At 35.8% G+C, this 19117-nt stretch overlaps 1 protein-coding gene across 2 annotated transcripts in view; it reads right to left on the bottom strand.

Moving 5' to 3' along the window:
- Positions 1–2858: 2858 nt before the first annotated feature.
- XRCC4 (X-ray repair cross complementing 4) overlaps positions 2859–19117 on the bottom strand; it is a 181749-nt gene continuing 165490 nt past the window's right edge. The window contains exon 8 of one of the 2 annotated variants that reach the window (XM_006081241.3): positions 2859–3501. In XM_006081241.3, the coding sequence (XP_006081303.1) occupies positions 3390–3501 (112 nt within the window). In that variant the 3' untranslated portion in view covers positions 2859–3389. The remainder of the gene's footprint in view (positions 3502–19117) is intronic. The other variant, XM_023750178.1, reaches the window with a different exon arrangement.

Raw genomic sequence — 19117 nt, forward strand, 5'->3', positions numbered from 1 at the left:
AACTAAAAGACGGAACGGACATCACCCAGAACCCCAGGAAGGCTGGCTGAGGAGAGACTCTTCAACTAGAAGGAAAAACAACAGCATTACGAGGCCCAGAGGAGGCGCAGTGTGGAAAATTTAAAGGTACGGTGGTGTGCGCGCAAAGCGGGCTGGTGGCTGAGGGCGCGGTTGTTGTTTTCAATCAGGAGGGAGTCTCAGACTCTGGGCTACAGATCCGGGCGAGTCTCTAGGGACCCAGACTCAAACGGGAGAAGCGGGACTGTCTGGCTACGGTCCCTCTGAGGTTTGCAGCGGTTGCTGGGACAGAGAGGCAGAGCCTCTGGGGACGGACTGAGAGCGGCCATAACTGCTCCCTCCCCCCCGCCCTGTTGATCCCGCCCCGCCCAAGCCCTGCGCAGAGCCATTTGCCGATCGCCTCAGGCAAAGGCTAGAGTAGCACCTCTCCAGAGGACAGAAGTTTTCCATACAGCTGATTCTCACAGCCAGTCAGCCTGGTGGTCAAATCCCTCTAGTATTAACTACAACAATTAAGGCTTAACTAGAACAAGACTGCGCACAAAGACCACAAGGGGGTGCACCAAGAAAGCATAAAAGATGCGGAGACAAAAAAACATAACAGAAATGGAGGATATGGAGCTAAGAATCGCAATTTTGAGGGCTTGCAATAAACTTGAGCAGAGCCTCACAAAAACTAATGAGACCCTCGATGCTACGATAAAGAAATTAGAAAGTAAGCATACACGGACGGAAATAAAGAATATTATACCCAACAGCAGACCAGAGGAGCACAAGAATCAAACCAAAGATTTGAAATGCGAAGAAGCAAAAAACACCCAACTGGAAAAGCAAAATGAAAAAAGAATCCGAAAGTGTGAAGATAGTGTAAGGAGCCTCTGGGTCAGCTTCAAGCGGACTAATATCAGAATTATAGGAGTGCCAGAAGATGAGAGACAGCAAGATATTGAAAACCTATTTGAAGAAATAATGGCAGAAAACTTCCCCCACCTGGTGAAAGAAATGGACTTACAGGTCCAAGAAGCACAGAGAACCCCAAACAAAAGGAATCCAAAGAGGACCACACCAAGACACATCATCATTAAAATGCCAAGAGCAAAATACAAAGAGAGAATCTTAAAAGCAGCAAGAGAAAGAGACTCAATTACCTACAAGGGAATACCCATACGACTGTCAGCTGATTTCTCAACAGAAACTTTGCAGGCCAGAAGGGAATGGCAAGAAATATTCAAAGTGCTGAATACCAAGAACCTACAACCAAGAGTACTTTATCCAGCAAAGCTATCATTCAGAATTGAAGGTCAGATAAAGAGCTTCACAGATAAGGAAAAGCTAAAGGAGTTCATCACCACTAAACCAGTATTATACGAAATACTGAAAGGTATCCTTTAAGAAGAGGAAGAAGAAAAAGGTAAAGATACAAATTGTGAACAACAAACATGCATCTATCAACAAGTGAATCTAAGAATCAAGTGAATAAATAATCTGATGTACAGAATGAACTGGTGATTATAATGAATCAGGGACATAGAAAGGGAATGGACTGACTATTCTTGGGGGGGAAAGGGGAATGGGAGATTCGGGAAGAGACTGGACAAAAATCGTGCACCTATGGATGAGGAGAGTGGGTGGGGAGTGAGGGCGGAGGGTGGGGCGGGAACTGGAATGAGGGGAGTTATGGGAGGGGGGGAAAGAGGAACAAATGTAATCTGAACAATAAAAATTTAATAAAAAAAATAAAATAAAATATGTTTTTTATTGAGTTCAGAGAGAGGAAGGGAGAGGGAAAGATGGATAGAAACATCAATGATGAGAGAGAATCATTGATTGGCTGCCTCCTGCATACCCCCAATTGGGGATTGAGCCCACAACCTGGGCACAGGCCCTGATCGGGAATTGAACGATGACCTCCTAGTTCATAGGTTGACACTCAACCACTGAGCCACACTGGCCAGATATGATGGAGTATTTTATAAGTTTGAGTGATAGACCATTAAAAAAAGAAAAACTTTTCTAAAGTAGTTTCTTGACCTTTTAATGCTACATAAGATATCTCTTCTGGAGATGTGACTTTTCTTTCATGAATTTCCCCAAGGTAGCCTGAGCCATATTATCGGATGCCAGGGCCAAGAATTATAAATTTTAAGCTGATAAAAACCTTCAGAAATGCAATCTCATTATTGTATTATTTTCCATACAAACAACCTTAAACCTACTTTTGCCTCATCCTGTATAAATATATGTGACAATAGTTTAATACTCTAATTTTGGAAATATCAGCATATAAATGATATTTAAAACCACAGATAACTTAGGGAGATAATGTAAGTAATAAAACAAGAAGACTGAAGATTTTTAGGCAAAAAGAACTCAGCCAAGAAGCCTAAAAAAAAAAAAGTGGCCAGGAAGAAAAAGGAACACAAACAACATATATTATGGCAAAAGTCAAATGAAGAGAATGTTTACTGAGGAGAAGTGTTTGACTATCAAATGTTGCTGAAAGGATTAGTAATATGAGAATGGACCAATTTTTAGATTTATCAACATGGAGGTCACTCTTAACTTTAAGTAGCATGGAAGGAATGGAAATCCAACTGGAGAGAGGAAGATGAAATGAGAGGTTAGAAAGTAGGAACTGAATTTTTTTTAAAAGTTGTTGCAGATGTCATTGAGGTGAATATGAAATGTGAATACAAGATCCTTGTCACCAAAGAAGGTCCCATACATGTAAAACAAATGTTTTATCAATCATTTCCCTGTTTTTTAAAAAAATAAAAAGAGGGGTACATTTGTATCAGTAACCACTTTATGAAGACCTGTTAGTATAGTAAAGAAAAAAGTTAAGCTAAGTAACATATTTTATTAAGAATATGAAATCTTGAATGCATCAGAAATTGTATCATCAGATTTTAAGTTTGTGTACAAACTAAAAATAGGTTTTATACATCATTCCACAAATAAAATGCTCAGACATAATTGTTCTGAATACAGTAGTTAAAAAAACACATAAACCTGTAGACATTTTATTTGTTATATTTCCAAAATCTTCCTAGACAGGATGTTAGACAGCTCGCACATGTAATACGTGTGAACTGAATAAGATAAATGTGTCCTTTGCAACAAAAAGTGAGATTTTATATAATTATAGGCATGCTGAATGAATAGTTTAGAATAATGTACCACTGTCATCAAATCATATCTTCATATACACGTGTAATCCATTTTGCACAATGGTTTCAGCTCAGTGTGTATGTAATTAAATTGTAAGATGAAGTAATAGCTGCTGCTGAGTTGAAATTTCACTTTTTTCGGTTTAAAGAAATGAATAGAAAACATAGTCTAGTGAACATCAAAGCACTTTTCTGGGACAGTTAAATCTCATCAAAGAGGTCTCCGGAACTACTGTTTTTCAGAGTCTCTAACGACATGTTGTCAGTTGAGCTGAGCTCCTTTTTCAAAGTCTCTGGTAGTGGAGGATCAAGCCTAGAGAAAAAGAAAATCATGATGATTTTATTTTTAAAATATTCCATATAGAGTAAAATAAAATTAAGAGATACATAAGTAAAATAAAAGTTAATTCCTCTTTCAGAATTGGTTTTAGAACATAAAGAAAGATGAAAGGAATTTAATTACTTTAACTGTTTTAGAATTAACCTGTTGCTATTCTGGGTCACAAAAATTCAAGGGCCTACAACAACAATACTCATGATTAAGGTAAAAACACACAATAAGCTCTTTCTCTAAGTATTTTTATGCCAAGATAAGGATGGTTTCTCAAGCCATTTCTTTAATTATTCTATCCCAATTTTCATTTCCCTTTGCCTCCCTTAAAGTCTACCTATTAACATGTGTTTTAATCTCAATAGTAGAAAGTTCCAATCCCAGGAATTCCCTTTAGTGGTCATTTGATAATAAGTGGGTGTATATAACTAACAATGATTTCACATTTTAGCAGTTGTTGATCCACATATCTTCGTATCTACACTTATAATCTACATATCTTCATTTAGTAACCAAATTTTATTCAGTTTCAGTACTGCCGTTACTACCTCAATCAATTGACCTCTCTATTTATGTAAATATTCTTTTTGAGTCCTAGGATGAAAGGCATAGTCACTGACTGTTAACTGGTCTCAAAAACCAATTTTAAAAAAAACTTAAAAAGCTGCAGGGTAAACAGCTCAATCAGAAGGGCAGCTTAGGAACAGCTTATATGCTTGTATAAACCTTGTCAGTGGTCCTTCATAGAACCTAAATAAAATATGTTAATATTCACAATTAACATGCCTTCAGGGGCAATTAAGACTAGGTAAAGTCAACCCAGCAATACTGAGTAATATTTCTAACTTCAAAGGCAGAGGAGCCACCCCAGCTTGGTGTGGCTGAAAGAGAAGGGCTTGAAGTCAGGACACATAGATTTGAACCCCGGTCTATTTCTTATTAGCTATGTGACCTTAAGCAAGTTATTTAACCTAACTGGATTTATGTTCTCTCTCCTGGAAAACGGATATAATAATATCTGCCTCGGAGATAGTCTAAAGCTTAAACAAAGTGTTAAACACGAAAATGCTTATAACTTCTCACAAAACATTTGAACTATTAATATTAGCTGCTAATATTGTGTAAACTAAGAAAGAGCTCCTGCTAATGGCTTCTTTAATTTAAAAGAATAACCAATTTAAAATCCCCAAACATTGATGATGCTTTTGAGATTATGAGTATTTCAAAAAGCCTACACCCATACTAACTGCACAGGTTAATAAAAATAAATCCACACAGGACCCTCATTGGCCTCAGGACTGCATACAATTGATTAGCCATGGTTGGCTGCCACTAGACCTGGGGCGTGTCCTGTCTTATCTTGAGCAAGCCAAGTTTAGACAACATCCCCTTCACTGAAATGCTAAGGTGCATGACAACTACTACCCTCTGGGAGTGCCAATGTTAAAATAACCATAAAGAGGGACACAATTATTGTGACATGCAATTAAATATTTAAAAATATAGTCCACAGGAGAATAAAATGATACAATACAGAATAAAAGTATAATTAATACATGCATAAGTTTTTAATGTCAACTCAAAACACATTGAACATTTTTCTCTGGCCATAAATGTCTCGAGTTGATTTCTCTCCTTAGTAAAATAGAGAATTGAAGTATTTCAATTAAAAAGTCAGACCTGGAAAAACCTGTATAATTTTGTTTGCAGTCTGTAGACACTGCACAACCAGAACACAGAGATCCATTTAGTTTTTAAAAATTAGCATAAGACAAAAGGACCCCTCTGAAGTGACAAGTCTGAAGGAAATAGATTCCTGGTGCCCCATTTATGATTCCCATCTCCTTCTGACGTCAAGAGGAGCTTAAATAGATTTAGACTCTTTTGTTCTTAGTACCTCGTACATAATAGGTGCTCAACAAACTGCATTCAATGAATAGAGATCACTTTTCTACAGTTCTTATATCCCTGGTAAGTCAACAGAGTAAATTTAGAGTTCTCCCCACAACCAAAATAGAAGCTTAATCATTTTTACAAATAACAAATATTTATTTTCAAACTTGTTATAAATTCTGAAAAGTCCATCATCCTGCCCGGCCGGTATGTTTTCCCATGAATATAATATTTACTAGCCTGAAAAAAAAGCCAACACTAAAAACACAACCTAGTGGTGCAATTAAGGAAAATAAGAACACACAAAGAAAGAAGGCAGAACTCTACTTCTGGCTATCAAGAAAAGAGGGGAAAGTTGGGCAGAAAATAATGTCCAGTGATGGAGGTTAGAGATTGCTAAGGAAGTGGCGACCAGGAGTGATAGTTCACCAGTGTGGAAGCAGCTGTTTAGTTTCTTGCTGCCGGTGTAACAAATTATCTATTAAATTTTTAGGTTTCATCCAAAGTCATGAAACTACATGTTCTGTAATTATCTCCTCTTCTTAACTTACTTTGGGTGTTGAAATGTTTCTTTGGATAAAATAGTTACTACTTAAGATAAACATTTGGTTAAAAGAAATAATGAATTCCCCTACTTGCTTCTTAAGAAGAAGACTAGGTTTCAAATACAGAAATTCTAAATCCTATATTAATCCTAATGAATGCAAGGAATAACAAAATCATTTATTTTTTGGTATATGAAGTAGTATATGCATATTACAAAAAATTCAAAAACTTCATAACAGAAAAAGTAAAATAAAAATTATCCTGTCCATTCACTTGTTGATATTTTAGTATATGTCTTTTTTTGAATTCAATCAAAATTCTGTTGAAAGTCTATTCAAAGTTGCTAGTCTATCACTCAGAGTAATAGCAACATTATTAATGTTCTCTTTATTCCAGGTACTGTGTTAAGCTCCTTATTCATGTAATTGTCACAATAACCCTATGTCCTGTTATGGTCTCTATTTTCCAGATGAGAAACCAAAACTTTAGATATTTGAATGACTCACTCACCTAAGGTCTCACAATTTATAAATGACCAAGGCATGACTCCTTTCCCATTTTTCCTTTGCCTCAAATGCCTTTCCCTTCATTATTTCCTGCCCCAAACCTACCTACATTTGAAGGGTCAGCTAAAATGCCACATCCCTTATGAAATTTGCCTTGAATTCTGCCTCTTTATTTAAAACTTGATTTTAGAGAGAGAAGAGAGAGAGAGAGAGAGAGAGAGAGAGAGAGAGAGAGAGAGATTGATTTGTTGTTTCATTTACTTATGCATTCATTGGTTAATTCTTGTATGTGCCCTGATAGGGGATCAACTCTACAACCTTGGTGTATGGGATGACACTAACAAATGGAGCTATCTGGCCAGGGCCCGAACTCTGCCTCTTTGAGATCTCATACCACACATCATTAAAGAATTATTCTAACATAAAGTAAACTAATTCTGTTCAAAACAACACAGCTTTATGTGTTCCCTGGGTAATTATAACGTGTGAAATTGAAAGCAGGGCCAATTACAGCAAACGTTTCTTAAAGTGAAAAGTGTGCTTAAAGTCAGATTATAAGCTCTATTTTTCCTTAAAGTCATTAACATCACCACCTTGATTGACAATACTTAGTAAGCATTTGAAAGTGAATTATGCTCCACTGGACACTGTCTGCATAATATTAAATTGACATGGTCACTACCCTCTTTGAGCTTACAATCTAAAACAGATGTCATGGTATAAACAAACATAAAAAGAGATAAAGATGCCGACATACATCTGTTCAACAATTGAAATACACTGCATGAAATGCTTACATTATATTCCAGTCACAGTAAAAGTGTTGTATGTGTGCGCATGTGTAGGAAATTGAGATGTTCATATATGGAATTGAGGTAAGGATTTTTCAAATGCAGATTTTGTCTGTATAAGAAGGTAAGAGCTCACATCTGTGCAATTGGGACTTTATTAGAGGAATACAGTTGTCAATCACCACAGAATAACCACTGTACACATGTGAACCAGATGCTTCCATGTAAAATAACCCAGGGTGTTTCATAGAGGAATCACTGAAAACGTAATGACACATCAGTCCTCGTTTATTAGTAACAGGTTCACTTATGTGGAAGCCATATGGTACTGTCCATCCTGAAGTAGTGGAAAATACAAAAATGGGTACTCTGAGATGTTCAAATATAAACTCGGCTGCTGTTGCTGCTGCTTTGCTGTATTATCCTTGTGGGATACGTGATAATTATACATGTTCAGTCAAATGTCTTTCAGAGAGATGTCTATGGCTGTCTTTTATTAGTAACGATTGTGCCAATAAAGTTTACATTTTATTCTCTCCTTTTAGGATTTTATTTCAACAGAAAAGAAAATGTTTAGTGGCCACACAACTCCTCCATACCTATATAATGACTGTTAGGATAAATATTCATTTACAATACCTTACACTCCTAAATTGTTATGAATGTTATCTCTGCATATAGTTTAAATGTTGAGTCAATATATACGGATTCCCTGCAGATAACAGAGCCTGTGTGCGAGCTGTCAGGAAGTATCTATGTTTTACAACACTGATCCTCTGAACGCCAAGGGTCATTGGTCTGTGTTTCATAAGCTGTCTACCTATTTACATAATCGATTTGCTTGTTTTCTTCATGTGTCAGAGCACTGTCTGACATAGAAATGGAACTCTTTAGTTAACAGCAAAACCTTTTAAGAGGAGTTTAATTTTCTGCTTCAAAGAGACTCTTTAAAACAAAGAAAACCAGCTGGCCCAAGTCTACTTCTACGGAATACTTTGGTTAGAAAACTACTGCAAGATAGCACACATCTTCAAAGTCATCTAGAGTATTGTACCCAAATGTCCATGCTGTACTGTGAGGCTGAGGTAGAGACAGTTCATTTTCAAATAACCTAGGTCCTTGGGACAGCATACTGAACCGTATTTGAATGATATATATATCATATATGTATGCTTAAAACATACATTGCTAGATACAGTTTTCTAATACTGTCCAGGGTTTTTGTACCTATGCTCAGGAATAAAATTGGTCTGTAATTTTTTTTGTCAAACTCTTGCTTTTTTTTTTTTTTTTTTGGTTCTAGAATCAAACTTATGTTAGCCTTAAAGAATTAGTTGGGGAATATTTTCTTATTTACTTTCCAGAAAAGTTCAATAATACTAAAATAACGTGTTCTTGAAAAACCTGAGGCCTTTCTTCTGAAAAAGATTTGTGTGTTTTTTCCCCACTGAGTCAGGGGGCACTACCCAAGGTCCTAGAGGCCTAAGGCAGTCTTCCAATGGCTGTGCTCAAGCAGCATTTCTATCTCAGGCGGCCCTGCTCTTCGGTCATTTACTCCCATAGCAAGGTAGGTGCCTGCTTTGGCTTCAGCTTGTTGCTTGGCCTGAAAGAATTCCAGTAACTTCAAATTCAGGTTTGTGTGCACTCGAAAAAAAAACAAAAACATTTGTAATTTGTGCAGGACTTAGTTGCATTTCAGTGAAAGGATACCTCAGATTATCTAGTTTGCCACATTGTCAGAGAGAGATTCAGTGGTTTCAATTTAATAATAAGTAGTGTCTTTTCATGCAGTGTGTACCAAGTTTGAAAACAGATAAGGCTGGGTTAAAATTATGGATCTATCACTTTGGTGATCATGTGATTTTGAGGAAGTCCAAACTTTTCTGAGTCTGTTTCCTCTTTAAATTGGGGATACTAACTCCTACTTTATATGGCTGTTTAAAAGTATGCAACAAAATATAACTGACATTTACTAGACACTAAGAGCCAGACACTGTTAAAAGTGCTTATAGGTACAAACCCATTTAATCTTCACAACAGCCCTATGAGGTATTATCATTATCATCTCCTTTACACAGTTGTGTAAACCTAGAGGTTGTCAAGGCCATACAACTATTAAGAGGAGGAGAAGGGATTTTAATCTAAAGTCTGGATCTATTGTTTAAAAAATATTATGTTGTTATTTGCAGCATTAAATCATTTAAGTTATGTTAAAAGTCTACCATAGTACCTGGCACATAGTAAGTACTTTAAAATAATAGCTACATTTTAAAAATAATAACATAATTATTAACAGTGAAAGAATTTATAAGGCGAAGGGATAAACAATCATGATACATCCACACACAGAGTACTACTCATTAGAAGCAATGAAATGCTGACACACGTCTACATGGAAGAATCTCAAGAGCATGCTGCTACATGAAAGAAGTGACTCAAATGGCTACATATTGTATGATTTTATGTGACATTCTGGGGGAAAAAACAAAACTATTGAAACAGATCAGTGGTTGCTAGAGCTGAGAGTGGAAGAGAGGACTGACTAAAAACAGGCGTGAAAAATCTTTTTGGGATGGTGAAAATATTTCCTTGCTTGATTGTAATGTTTGCCAAAATTCATCAAACTATACACCTAAGAATCATGAGTTTTACTTTATATTATTTATATATCTATAAGCAAGACAAATAAAAAAGGTAGTAACTTTTTTCCTGAAAAGCATTTTTTTTCTTTTTTAAAAAAATATATTTTATTGATTTTTTACAGAGAGGAAGGGAGAGGGATAGAGAGTCAGAAACATCGATGAGAGAGAAACATCGATCAGCTGCCTCCTGCACACTCCCTTCTGGGTATGTGCCCGCAACCAAGGTACATGCCCTTGACCGGAATCGAACCTGGGACCCTTGAGTCCGCAGGCCGACGCTCCATCCACTGAGCCAAACAGGTCAGGGCCTGAAAAGCATTTTTAAGCTATATTTTGTTTTTGATTGTTATGTCATTAAGTATTTTTAAAAACTACTGATTTAAAAATATACAGTGTATTCTTAATTGTGAAATAAATATCCATGGAACAGGAATAAGAGTTCCTTACCAATCCCCTAAGAATGAAGGAAAGCAATTAAGAAAGGGGCTTGCTAGTTTCAAACTTTCATGGGATGCTTAATATGCTTCTTTAGATGTTCTATTTCTTTCTAATAGGTCACAGCCCTAGGCAGTTTGGCTCAGTGGATAGAGCATCAGCCTGTGGACTGAAGGGTCCTGGGTTTGATTCCAGTCGATCCCTAGGCTCGATCCCCAGTGCAGGAGGCAGCCCATCAATGATTCTCTCTCATCATTGTTGTCTTATTCTCTCTCACTCTTCCTCTCTGAAATCAATGAAAATATATCTTAAATATATTTTCAAAAAAAGAGAAAGAAATAGATTACAAGCTGCTTTCTGGATAGAAGTACTTGCTGAAAGATCAAAAGAAATGTAACTGTACAGTACTAAAAACTCATGTTATGCAATGACAAAATTATACTTGTTGAAGCAAAACCTCAAGAAATAAACCATATTGTAGTTCCAAATGGAAGAGTGGAAAATGTGATGTCAGTAGAACATATAGATCCAAAATGGATTTTCCCATACAGAATATTAAATATGAAGTGGCTTGAGCTTGGTTAGAAGGATTACTTACTTTCTTTCAATTATGCTTTAAAAATTAGAGACAAATCTATTATGAAGAGTAACTAAGTAAAATGAAATTTGGAGGAAAATGGCCTATTAATAATAAAATGAGGCCGGAACCGGTTTGGCTCGGTGGATAGAGCATCGGCCTGCGGACTGAAGGGTCCCAGGTTCGATTCCGGTCAAGGCCATGTACCTGGGTTGCGGGCACATCCCCAGTGGGGGATGTGCAGGAGGCAGCTGATCGATGTTTCTCTCTCATCGATGTTTCTGGCTCTCTATCTCTCTCCCTTCCTCTCTGTGAAAAATCAATAAAATATATTTTAAAAAAAATAATAAAATGAGAATCTGACTGAAAGCAGGTAAAGTTACAATTTCTAAAAGTACAGTAAACTCAACTATGTGATAGCTTTGATTATGAGGCAGAAGGGGAATGTTGACTTTGGAATTAGGTTGTAATAGGGAGTAGAATAGGAAATATCTACCATGTCAAAAAGACTGTTCTGTTCCACACTGTGGTAGGAGGCAACTTCTTCTATAAAAATTAAAATAAAATAAAAATCACATGAGTGTTCATTTGATCTGTGGAAGTAGCAAAAAAAGTGTGTGTGTGGGGGGCGGGGTGGGATTCTATTCTACATGATTACCAAAGGCTCAAATCAACCTCTGAATTCCCTAGTCTGTTTTTAAATGGTTTTTACTCTGCCTTTACAGAGTGGGCTTCTTTTTGAATTTTAGATGGTAACACTAGGTATATTATCTTGAGTCAATCAAAATCTTTACTCTCCTAAGGTGACTACCTGAATACCTAGTGTCAAATAGTCACAATCTTAGCAAAGTCTTATAGCTAATTACCGCAGCATATTGTTTTCTTCCTAGAATAGAAACTGTATTTTCCTTCTTCCAATGGCACACACACACACAAAAACTATAGGAATAGCAAAAGACAATCTTACTGCTTATACTTAAAAAAAGAAAAAAGCATTGATGCAGATATTCTACTGTTTCTCTTACACCTGTTAGATTGGGGCAAGGATGAGATCTGTTGTAATTCTATATAAATTAGCATAGTATCCCCAAAACTGTGATTTTTGTAAAATTCACATTGGTATACTGGCTGATTAAAATGGTAGTTACTTTTCAGCCTAGTTTCCCTATTATTGTCAAATGGAGACAAACAGAAGTAATTCTTGTCTAGAGACTAGCAGACCAAATAATTTGGGAATGACTGAAATGTCCAGGATTAGGCTGGCATGGATAGAAGCCAGAGAGATAAAGACGGAATAAGACAATATTTTTGTTAACAGGGTAGCCAATGAATACAACATATGAAAAATCCTTGAAAATTAATGGAAAGGTATATTTCTATATAAATGTATGGTATTACCAATGAACATAAAATTTTTGGATATCTGATTATAAAACTGAGCAAGAACTATATTTTTAGAATAGTTGCAGAAATATTTTGTTTTGCAGTAAAATGAAAAGTAGAAATTGTAAAATATTTAAAATGAATCTTTCTATAAGTGAATATTAGCATGTGTATTGTTCCCAGAGGTTATTATCCAAATGATACATACAGGGGGAAAAAGAGAAAGAAACTATGCTCATAGGAATAATGAGAGAATTTCCTAAACTATGTGCCACCCATTATTTAAGCATAATTTGGTGGATAGGAGCATAATTTGGTGGATATGAATAAAATATTTTAGAGTTTTATCAACAGAACTGACGAAAAACAAAGAAACAAACACAATATTGCCATCTGTGTAAATGACTTCTAATACCTCTTTCAGTTCCATGTCTATTTGCATATTGAGCAATGATTTCTAGACTGGTTTTGGAGACAATTATATCATAAAATCCTCTGCCAAAATAATACACGAGGTGAGACCTCCCTGACTGGCTGAGTTTACAAACCTATCTTTAACTGGAGTATAAGCATGGCTCCATTTGCCAAGTGTTTGGCCAGAAGCAGGAGAGACTTGGGGAGGGCTTGAGAGCTACATGGCCCTCAAGTGAGCTGCAGGTGCTGAGGAGGGGAGTAAATGTTGGGCTTCCACAGGAAACCAAGTGAATATGGCTAAGACATCATTTACAAATTTTATCCCTTAGTGCTTTGTGCAATGCCATTATTTGGACTTTTTACCTACAAAATTGAAATGTTTGATAATGCTGTGAAGGATGTGGGGATAAAATTCTCAGTATCTAATAATTAGCTAATGCAATTTCTTGGCTCTGGAAAATGAAACAAAATCAACATCTGCCTTTTTACTTTTACTTTTCTTGTAGGTCCTGGATAAACCAACTGTCCTTTATGATTTATTTGGTCCCCCTCTTTGTTCTCACAGCCAAATCACTGATACCTGATTCACGTCATAGTAAATCTCCATCTGATTTATAACATCTTTTCTTTACCATTCTCTCTTTCAGGCACTTAAGTCAACTTTGAAAATAGATTTTAAAACTCATTCAAATTCTGTCCAGTCTACAAAATTTCTAGGGATTACCCAACACAGTATCACATGTTTTGTTCAGTCATCCTTAATACTTCTAGTGTTTAATTTTGACAAAAGAACACAGAGAAATTACCTCTTTCTATTTTTCCTTGGCCAAAAATTTCTAGGCAAAATTCTTATAATCCAAATTAAATGGGAAAAGAGAAGAGAAATATTTTTATTGAAAGTGTTGTCTATTTCTATTACAATCTAAGAGGCTGATAATTATTTGTATAAGTAGAATAAATAATCTCTCCCTAGCTCATTAAGCTAAGGTACTGTTGAGATGCTTTAATCAAAATTTCCATATAATAACTTCTCAAAAATCCTCAGCTTCTGGCAACGACAAGAGATAATAATTATTCTTTATACTTTTGTTACAATGGGATAGTCCTTTATCTATTCATAGTGTATATGATATCACTCTTTCCAAGAATGCTTCATAGCCGTGGATTCCTTTTTAAAAAAATTTATACTCATTTTTGATAAGTAGGACTAATCAAAATTTTAAAAATCAAAGAAAATTGTTTTAGGGGTTACTATTTCCAAAAATAAAATATGCATTTCAAAATATAGTTTTGTATTATAAAACTCACCACGCTTTTTTTGTTTTTGCATTTTTGCATTATCTTCCTTGCTTGGAAAACTGTTATTTTTAAAAATATATATATTTTCATTGATTTCAGAAAGGAAGTGAGTGGGAGAGAGAGATAGAAACATCAATGATGAGAATCACTGATTGGCTGCCTCGTGCATGCCCCCACCTGGGGATCGGGCCCACAACCCAGGAATCGAACCATGACCTCCTGGTTCATAGGTCAACACTCAACCACTGAGCCATGCTGGCAGGGCTGGAAAACTGTTATTTTTACTTTAAGCCTAAGTTCAGATTCTCTAAGTAGCATTATAGAACATGATCTGCCAGGATTAATGCTCCACTCCTGTACCCCCACTTCCTTTTCCACACCCTTTCGATAGGGCTTTCACTGAACCATAATTATTAGCTTTGCATTTGTATCTTTCACTAAATGCCTAGTGCAGTGGTTCTCAACCTTCCTAATGCTGCGACCCTTTAATACAGTTCCTCATGTTGTGGTGACCCCAACCATAAAATTATTTTCTTTGCTACTTCATAACTGTAATTTTGCTACTGTTATGAATCGTAATGTAAATATCTGATATGCAGGATGTATTTTCATTGTTATAAATTGAACATAATTAAAGCATAGTGATTAATCACAAAAACAATATGTAATTATATATGTGTTTTCCGATGGTCTTAGGCAACCCCTGTGAAAGGGTCGTTCGACCCCCAAAGGGGTCGCGACCCACAGGTTGAGAACCGCTGGTCTAGTGCCTCAGTGTATTCAGTGCCTATGACTGCTGTAACAGATTACCACAAACTTGGTGACTGGAAACAACACACATTTACGGTCTCACAGTTCTGGTCCAGAAGACAAAATCAGTATCACTGGGCCAAAATCAAGGGGTTGGTAGGGCTGGGCTCCATCCATATTGGCAGGGGGTGAATCTTTCCCTTGCTTCAGCCACCTTCTGGAGATTGCAGTATGCTCTGGCTCAGAGCCACACTGTTCTAATCTGCCTCTATTGCCTCACTGCCTTCTCTCCTGTCTCTGTCTAATCTCCCTGTACCTTCATTTATAAGGACACTGCAATTGCATTTGGGTCCATCTCAATACTCCAGTATAATCCTAAAATAATCTCAAGAACCTTAATCTGATCAAATGTACAAAGTTTTTGCCATATATGGCAACATGCACATGAACATCCTAGGGGACAATTATTTAGCCTATCATACTCAGTGAGGGGGAGGTATCTTATTCATGTTGTCATCTCAGTCCTTAGCACATTACCTGGCACAGAGTAGATGCTATTTAATTGTGGGGCAAACAAATACATACATAATTTCACTGAGGTTTTAATTGCATGAAAGTCATGCAAAATTATGAGTTTATAGTGTTCAGTAGAATTCAGTATTGAGAAAAACTGACTAGGGGCTTTAACAGAATAATAGTAATGTTATTTAGTCGCCATATATAGTAAATAATTGAATTTGTTTTATAATTAAGTGTCCATTCAACAACTAACAGTATTAAAGAATTATGCATACATCAAATATGGAAAAAATTCTCCAACCAGCACGAATTACAAATAATTAAGCAACTTTTAAGTGTGAAAATGTAGAGCACACAGTAAAATGAAAAATAGCTAACGAGTACAAGTTCATTATTTTTTCAACTAAAAATATAAATCACATGTTTGTGGTTATTTGTAAAAGGACTGTTTTACTTAAACTTCATAGATACTAGATAATGAAATATTCACTAAGTCATAAAAATCAATTGGCTCTCTTAGGTACTGACTGTGAATGCCTCTAGTGAATGTCTAACTGATTTCCTGGTTTTTGTGCCATTTTGGTGTGATTTAATCAGGGGTAATGAGGGACAGTACCACAACACATTATAACTTCTTTGCATCCTGATATTGAATGATAAATGTCTTGATATAGGCCATTCTTCAGAAAACGCTACACCTCTGCAATTATGTTACATTCCTATCTATATTCCACAATTCTAGTTAAAGCTATGAAATAAGCCTTCCATACCTGTGCTCTAAAGTGAACATATCTAATTCACTTGCATACTTTATGAGATATCAAGCTGTTTGTATGTTTGGTCTCCTAATGTACTTGAAATTAACAGCAATTTGAAAAACAAAAAGTTATTTTTATGTTGTGGCTTCACAAACTATATAAGACTACAACAAATTCAATCTAAGTTTTTATGTATTAATAACATTAAATGTTTCCATGAAGGAGGGGAATCTAAAAGCTCTGATAACACTTATTATCAAAAGAGAAATTTTCTTGATGTATTCTGCCATGTCATTCCACAGTAGCTGATGAAATTTGTGGCAAATTTTGTAACTCAAAAAAAATGAAGTGAAACAAATATTTATTGTAGTCATATTGCTCAAAATTATTGTTTACTGAATATTGAAACAACACTATCTACTGAAAGTTGTTATCATCTATAGCATTTAAATTACTATTTCTTTCCATTTTGGGTGCATAAAATGCAGACTATTTTACACATAACAATTTCACTAACAATTAGAACTTTATCTTTTCAAGTTATTTTCTTTCACTAGGCCACATTTTACCTAAAAATGGTGTTAAAAGATAATTATCAATGTATAGGGTTATATTACTTTTATCCTTTTATTGGAGCAAGAGATATGATTTATTTGTTTGACTAATACAGATTTTTTAAAGACTGGTGTCTACCAGGTATTATGATTATGCTTTTATTTATTTATTTTTAATTTTAATTTTTTAAAATTTAAATTCTTTATTGTTTAAAGTATTACATATGCCTCCTTTCCCAACCCACACCCCCTTTAAGGTCTATGATTATGCTTTTAAAAGAAATATACAGGGTGGGGGAAAAGTAGGTTTGCACTTGGGAGTATATGACATACAGAGTTTATTCTTGTTTTATTATTTATTAATTACTGTATTATTTTCCATATGAACAACTGAAAACCTACTTTTGGCCCACTCTGTATATTAAAGTAACATTTACTAAAGGAAAAGTTTCCAGTGTTAGGGGATATCTGAGTATAAAAAGGAGGTATCTGAAGTGAGGATGTGATTAAAAAATAATATTGATGAAGAATAAGATTTTATTTAAATTTATATTCTTGTCTGTACATGAGATATCTAGTAATTCTTTTCTCACAAAGGTATTAGTAACAAAAACATGCTATCCTTATGAAACTGATGTGTTAATGAAAAAAAGAGACAAATAAATTATATATAATATTTTAGAGAATGTAATGCTCAATAGAGAAAGATTTAAAAAAGAACTAGATTGGGAGTGGGATGGGATTACAATATTAAATGGTATGATCATAAAGTGGTGAAGGCCTGGGGGGCAGCAGGGGCTGGGCAAAGTGGGGCAAAAGAAGGGAAAATGGATGACATCTGTAACAGTGTAAACAATTTAAAATAATGGAATTTGAGTTCTATTCCATTTGGTCACATGTTGCTCCTCTGATCTCATTTCTTACTCTCTCCAGACAAACAGCAAGAGCTCCCTTACTGTTCCACAAGCCGAACAGGGATGCTATTGTCTCTGGGATTTTGCACTTGTCAATTCCTGTCTTAGAATGTTCTTTCCCCAGCACCCCTTAGCTCTCTTGATTACCTCTTTTAGGTCTGTATTGGGTGCCATTTTCTCACAGAGAACTAACCTGACACACTGCAATACTATCCACATTCTTGCTTTTTACTTTTCCCACCATACTCATCACCATTATTAGTTTTGGTAGCATTTATTGCTGTCTTCCTCTACAGCACGGGTCAGCAAGCTATGGCCTGTAGGTCAAATCTGGTGTGCCACCTGTTTGTAAATAAAGTTTTAATGGGAAAAAATATGATCAAAGATGGTCTTACCGAGAAGATGAAATGTGAGCTAAGATGTGAAGGAGGAGCAAGTCGATATCTAAAGGAAGAACATTGTAGGCAGAGGAATGCTTGTGCAAAAGCAGGACTATAACTGATGTGTTGGGAGAATATGTAGAAAGCTAGTGTGGCTGGAGCAGAATGAGCAAGTGGGAGAAGAATAAAGCTCAGAGAGGTAAATGGGTGCAGATAGCAACCAACACAAAATCCTGCAGCAGTAGACTGATTCAGGTATCATGGGAAATCTGTACGATGACATATACTTGGGGGCTATTACCAAGGATGGGTTAGATCTACTAGTGAATGTGCTGGTATGAAAAGATCTAAATGGGCAGGTCAGGTACTGGGCATACACCATGATCCCATTTGTGTACATTACTATATGTCTTTATGTCAGAAAAAATGCTTTCAAAAAGGATATATGAGAGCCCTTCTGAAATGGTCCAGAGGTGGGGTGGAGTATGAGGCTTTTATTCTTAATTTTAAACATCTATACTACCTTATAACCACCTCCATATATGATTTTTACTTTAAAAAGACAAGAAAAAGAGCTATTTATATATCTGCAGCATGGTCTCTTTCCAGTCAAACCTCATCAGCAGTTGATGTCAGAGTTTTGCCTTTTGCCCTTTGGATGGCACCTCAGCATCCTGAAATGAATTTTGCAAGTATTGTTTCCTAACTTCCTTTCTCAGAGCTTATTCCAATGACTTTACTAAATCATAATAATTTCACTACGAAAACCCAGTTCCTCATAAATCTTGGCTACTTAGCAACTTCATAAATCTTAGCACTTTCATTCCCATAACTTCTGTACCATCCACCTAGAATCACTCATATTCCCTCCTCCATCCTGCAGATAAGCTATGTCCTCCACATCCCAAAATGCATTTTCTACTCTCCTCAAAAAAACAAAGACTCAAAACTCTCCTCCTATATGAAGAATTCACTTCCAACTTGCTTTTATCACTCAGAACTTCCAAACAGAATTTATCCTGTATTAACTACATGCCGGTATCAGTTTTGCTTTGCATTAAGCATGTACTCTCTGTAAGAATGGGGGCCAAGTCTTTTCTTTCTTTAGTCTCTCCCCACATTGATTGCATATGATGCTCGTCATATAATCGGTGTTCTACCCATGTTGCTACATTAACTGACTTAATTTTATTAATTCATATTTCTTAGGAAGGTCTATAAAAACATAGGGAATGAT

Source organism: Myotis lucifugus, unplaced genomic scaffold (genome assembly GCF_000147115.1).
Source record: "Myotis lucifugus unplaced genomic scaffold, Myoluc2.0 scaffold_0, whole genome shotgun sequence".
Taxonomy (NCBI): Eukaryota; Metazoa; Chordata; class Mammalia; order Chiroptera; family Vespertilionidae; genus Myotis; species Myotis lucifugus.